Here is a 5,564-nt window from a genome sequence, read left to right as displayed (position 1 = left end):
GCTGAGCCGCAGATGCCCCTTTAGGGGGATGTTGGGGGTGGCCGGGAGGTGTTTTTTGGGGGTGCCGGGGTGGGTTCCCGGCTCTGGGGGGGTGTGTGTGGGGGGATGCGGGTCCCCCCCGCGCTGGGGTTGGTGTTGGGGGACAGACGGACGGACACGACACAGCGGGTTTGGGTTTGGGTTTGGGTTTGGGGAGCCCTCGGCACAGCCGGGGGGGGCGGGAGGACCCCCGGACGATGCCGGAGCTGGGGGGGACCCCCGGCAGCCCGGAGGGGGGGGGGGGAGCCCGAAAATGGATCTCCAGTAAGGCTGGAGAAGGAGGGAGCCTGGACAGGGGGACTCCTGAGGCCCCTGGGACAACAAAGATGAGAAATCAGAGAGAGGGGGCACCTCTGGGTTTTCTGGCACCCCAAAACAGAGAGTCAGGGGAGAAGGATCCCCTGGGATGCCCCTGCAGTTGATAAGCAAGACCTGGGAGCAGCCAACAGGACCCCCAAAAGCATCGAACAGGGAGACCCCCAGAACCCCAAAGCTGAGAGTCCAGAGAGAAAGAGAGAGAGAGAGCTCCTGGGATTTTTATTTTTGGCTGAAACTTATTCTCCTGCGGTTTTGGGGGATTAATCTAAACGTTCCTGATGTTTCTTAGGCTGAATCTTGATGTTTCGGAGGTTTTACAGACACGAGATGCCTGGTGACTTCTAGAGGTGGACTTGGGCAGGTGTCACAGGTGAACTCACACCTTGTTTTTCCCCCCAAAACAGGGTTTCTCATTCCCAAACCTTGGCTGGATGGAGGAGAAGGCCATGAGGACGAGGAAGATGCTGCGGGTGCTCCAGGCAGGTGAGGAGGGGCTGGATTTGGAGGGGGATGTGCTTGGCCTTCCCTCCGGGCCGGAGGCAAATCCCCTGCCTGTCCTTCTCCCTTCCTGCCCCAGGCCCCGAGCTGAGGACGGAGAGCACGGAGGACAAATCCCCCCGGCAGAGCCTGGTGGGAGAGGCCGTTTTGAAGGTCCCCCCGGCGCAGGAGGAGGAGGAGGAGGAAAAGCCACAAAGGTACCCCCGGAGGAGGAGCTGCAAACCCATCCCAGGGAGCTGTGAGGAAGAACAAGCGACCCTGTGCCGGGAAGGCGACCAGAACTCTGAGCTGGAGCCCCACGAGGATCTTCACGCCAAGGAGAAGCCCTTCAGGTGCTTGGAATGCGGGAAGAGCTTCAGCCGGAGCTCGAACCTCCTCACCCACTGGCACATCCACACCGGGGAACGGCCCTACACGTGCGGGGAGTGCGGGAAGAGCTTCAGCGACAACTCCACCCTGAGCAGGCACAGGAAGATCCACAGCGGGGAACGGCCCTACAAGTGTGGGGAATGTGGGAAGAGCTTCAACGACAGCTCCGCCCTGAGGCGGCACCGGCGCATCCACCTCGGCGAGCGGCCCTACAAGTGCGGGGAGTGCGGGAAGAGCTTCGCCCGCAGCTCCCACCTCGTCACCCACCGGCTCATCCACACCGGGGAGCGGCCCTACAAGTGCGAGGAGTGCGGGAAGAGCTTCAGCGACGGCTCCTACCTCTTCACCCACCGGCGCATCCACACCGGGGAGCGGCCCTACGGGTGCGGGGAGTGCGGGAAGAGCTTCACGAAGAACTCCAACCTCCTCACCCACCGGCGCATCCACACCGGGGAGCGGCCCTACACGTGCGGGGAGTGCGGGAGGAGCTTCACCCAGAGGTCCCACCTGGTCCACCACCGGCAGACCCACACCGGGGAACGGCCCTTCCCGTGTCAGTGCGGGAAGAGCTTCAGCCGCCTCTCCAGCCTCCTCAGCCACCAGCGGGTTCACAGCGGGGAGCGGCCCTACACCTGCTCCCAGTGCCGGAAGGGTTTCGGTGACAGCTCCAGCCTCATCCGCCACCGCAAGACCCACACGGGGGAACGGCCCTACAGGTGCTGGGAGTGCGGGAAGAGGTTCCAGACCAGCTCCAATCTCCTCAAGCACCAGCGGACGCACACGGGGGAGAGGCCCTTCCGCTGCACCCGCTGCGGGAAAGGCTTCGGCCAGAGCTCCCACCTCGCCAGGCACCGGCTCGTCCATGCCAGGGAGAGGCCCTGCAGGTGTGGGGAGTGCGGGAAGAGCTTCAGTGACGGCTCTGCCTTGGCCAAACACCAACAGGCCCATCAGCGAGGGAAACCCTACGAGCTGCTCCAGCTCCATCAGCCAGAGGGGGACCCACGTTGTAAACAGGCCTGGTGACCCCCCCCCCCTTGCAGGTGATCCAGGCTGGGCAGGGCATTGGGTTTTGTGTGGCCAAGTTTTTTTGGGGGGGGGGCTCTAGGGGTGGGTTCTGGGAGCAGCTGCCAGAAACTGCCCCCCTGTCCCGACCCACCCTGAGGGGAGAGGGGGAGCCAGGTTCTTGTTAATCGACCCCCTTGGGGGCAGATTGGAGTGAAAGGACAGCGAAGGATTGGTTGGTCATGACTATAAATGGTAGGGTTTAGTTTAGAACGCCTTTGGTTGCCACGTAAAGCGGGTTTGGAGCAGTTTCATTTCCTGTCTATAGTGATATATAAAAGCATAGAAATAACACTTAATAAAATGTATGAGGGAAAAGGAGGAAAGTATCAGAGTAGAAAGATCCAGAGTCACACCCTGAGGATCCAGCACAGAAGTGGTTGGTGCAATTCCCATGTCCCTTGGTCCAATTTGAGGTGTTTAACAGCTGGGGGTGGGGGAAACCCCCCAAAATGGAAAGTTCAGTGGGTTGATACACGTTCAGGATCACCCAGGTGCTTCCCCTGGGGGCAGTTTTTTTCCTTTCCTCGTCGTTTCACTTCTTTGCTTGGTCAGTGCCTTTAAATCCCTCGTGCCTCAGCTCTGTGGGGTTTCTGTGGTACATTCTGCTGCGAAAAACTCAGTCCTTGTTACATCTCAGAACTCAAATACCATTCCCCTTAATTAATCCCCTTTTCTTAAGACTCGGCCCTTGGGCCAAATGTCTAATTATTCAAAGCATACTTTGAACCAGAAGTGACTGTAACAGCTACAGCATTAAACCATAACACAAAATAAAAGACAAATTAGCAGTCAGGTGGCTTCCTCTCTTCCTCAGGGTTTCTGGATTTCCTCATTCCCAAGCAAAGATTTCTTGGCTTTCCTTGCTCAAAGGCATCTTGTAAATTTAAATACTGTAAATGATCCAAGGTTATCATTTTCTCTCAGGTCAATAATCTTTGCCATTTGCTTTCTTTGTGGGTACTTGGATTCCCAGTCTACCTGCAAATCGTGCTTAGCAAATTTTGTGTTGCTGGAACCAATCCAACTTGGCTTTCTCATTTCAAAGGGTACTGGCTTGAGGGTAATTCTGATTTTCATGGAATCTTACTGATTTTTTTTGCCTCAGATTCCCCAACTTTCGCCCAGTTTTTCAATTTCCCCCAAATTTTTTAATTTTTCCCCTAATTTCCTGATTTTCGCCCAATTTTTTCCCCATTTTCCCCTAATTTTCCCAGAATTCCTCTAAATTATCCCCTAAATTCACTTTGAATTCGCCCCAAATGGATGTGCAGGGGCTGCCCTTTCTGATTTTCATGGAATCCCACCGGCCCAAACAATAGGAACAAACTGCCTCTTCAGCCTCCCTTGGGATGTTGCTGCCGACTGGAGTTATCTCCTGCACCAGAAGAGCTGCTGCTTCAACGTGTTTAGCAATTACAATTGTAATTGTGTGCCCATTTTTAATTTCTGCCTCAAGTTTTCCAAACAATCCCTTCCTAGCAAAGGTTACGAGGAGTTTGGCAAAGGGAGGGGCTGATGAGTTACCCACTGTTCTCCTCATCCAACCCCTGCCACACCAACAACCTTCCCAGTGCCGTTCCCTGATTCTCCTCCTGCTGAGAACTGAGTTGCATCTGTGTCCGACTGATCCGTGGGCAAACCAGGCGGTGGGGACTCGGCCCCCCGAGTTTGAAGCAGACAGTGGTACCGACATCCCGCTCAGGGTACAAAGTGGGGGAGAGGAGGAGGAAGGACCTTTGGAGTGATGGAGTTTCCCTTCCCAAGTCACAGTTCCGTGGGGACGGGGTCCTGTTCTCTTGCAGGTGTCGAGCACCTGCCCAACCATGGGAAGCAGGGAAACAAATCCCCTGTTTTGCTTGTCCTCGTTAAGCTGTTTTTATCTCAAGCCACGAGTTTTCCAGCTTATCCCCTGCCAGTCCTGCTGGCGGGGAGTGAGGAGCGGCTGGGAGGGGGTTTGGGGTCTGTGCGGGGGTGAAACCACGACAGCCTTTGCTGGTGTCCAGGCGGGGCTGGGAGTGTCGGGAGATGGTGCCGGGCGGGATTGGGATGTGCTGGTGGAATTTACAGCCGCCGGTGCTGTCCGGGGCTCCTCAGGGGCCGCTCGTTGCTGTCGGTGCTGCTGAGCTGCTCAGCCCCGATCCCCTCCCTGTGCCCCGGGCCGTGCCTGCCCATGTTGGACATCGCCTCGGCCGTGTGCCCGGGCCGGCAGGAGGCCGGGGAATCGCTGCTGCTCCGGACAGGCTGGAACTCCGTGGGAACTGGAGCTGAAGGGCCCGTGAGCCGCGGGTGAGCCCGGGCTGGGGCAGAGACCCCCCTGCAGCCCGGGCAGGAGCCCACGCAGGAGCAGGGGATGATGCCCAGAGGAGGCCGAGAGCCCGTGGGAAGCCCCTGCAGAGCCACGGGGAGAGGAGCCCACGCGGAACAGGCTCCGGGCAGGGTTCGGGACACCCACGGAGGAGCGGCCTGTCCAGAAGGACCGAGCAAAGCCCCCCACGCGGGGCGGAGCGGACACGGACTCCTCTCCCCGGGCGGGAAGCAGCGGTAGGACCCCCACCGTCCCGTGCCGGAGGGAATAGGGGATAAAGCGAATTCCATGAAGGAGGGAAGGGCGGGGGAAGGTGTTTGGCTTCTCCCGCTCCCGCTCGGCTCGGAGCGGTTGCCAAGCCCATCCCTGTCCCCGGCCGGCTCTTTGTGCCCCTCAGGCCGATCAGCCCACACCCTGTGCCCGCCCCCGGCCCGGGCCGCGCCACAAAATGGCGGCGGCAGAGCCGGAGGCCCGTCGTGATTGGCTGGCTGCCCCGTCACTCTTGTGGCTGGCGCGCTGATTGGTGGGGTCGGGCGGGCAGTGCCCGCCCCGTCGGTGTGGAGGGCGGAGCAGCGGCGGCAGCGGCCGGACAGCGCTGGGGCGGCGGCGGAGCTGGGCCGGGCCCGGCGCAGGTGGGAGCCGCGCTCGCTGGGCCGGGGCTCGGGGCTCGCTGGGCCGGGGCTCGGGGCTCGCTGCGGGCCGAGGGGGCGGGAGGCGCCGGGGGCGGGGAGCGGATTGGTGTGGCGGGCGGGGCGGTGCCAGCGGTGGTGGGGAGCGGGGCCTGTCGGGCTCGGCCCGCCGTGTCCCCCCGTGTGCCCTCCCGCTGCCCGCGGGCTCCTCGTTGCCGCTGAGCGAGTTTGGGCCTCGGCCTTGGCCGCAAACGTCGCCTTCGTTGCCCGGGCTGCGACAGGGCCATAATGACCCACTGGAGAGAGCCACAGACTCGTTCTCATTTCCGAGCTGGGTGCCC

The 5,564-nt window shown here is 60.3% G+C and overlaps 2 protein-coding genes across 2 annotated transcripts in view; one reads left to right on the top strand and one right to left on the bottom strand.

The window, feature by feature from the left end:
• Window positions 1–503, bottom strand: part of LOC114072312 (zinc finger protein 239-like) — a 4,995-nt gene extending 4,492 nt beyond the window's left edge. Inside the window, exon 1 of the mRNA XM_027910228.1 lies at window positions 492–503. Within this exon, the coding sequence (XP_027766029.1) occupies window positions 492–503 (12 nt within the window). The remainder of the gene's footprint in view (window positions 1–491) is intronic.
• A 177-nt stretch (window positions 504–680) lies between these two features.
• Window positions 681–5,564, top strand: part of LOC114072311 (zinc finger protein 345-like) — a gene marked incomplete at its 3' end in the record, with an annotated part of 7,943 nt that continues 3,059 nt past the window's right edge. Inside the window, exons 1-4 of the mRNA XM_027910227.1 lie at window positions 681–840; window positions 935–1,142; window positions 1,215–1,775; window positions 1,941–2,166. Coding sequence (XP_027766028.1) covers window positions 789–840; window positions 935–1,142; window positions 1,215–1,775; window positions 1,941–2,166 — 1,047 coding nt within the window. The remainder of the gene's footprint in view (window positions 841–934; window positions 1,143–1,214; window positions 1,776–1,940; window positions 2,167–5,564) is intronic.

Source organism: Empidonax traillii, unplaced genomic scaffold (genome assembly GCF_003031625.1).
Source record: "Empidonax traillii isolate 1590-97213 ecotype Southwest subspecies unplaced genomic scaffold, ASM303162v1 scaffold2967:size22614, whole genome shotgun sequence".
Lineage (NCBI taxonomy): Eukaryota > Metazoa > Chordata > Aves > Passeriformes > Tyrannidae > Empidonax > Empidonax traillii.
The sequence above is the reverse complement of the archived record's forward strand: the minus strand, read 5'-3'. Positions and strand labels throughout refer to the sequence as shown.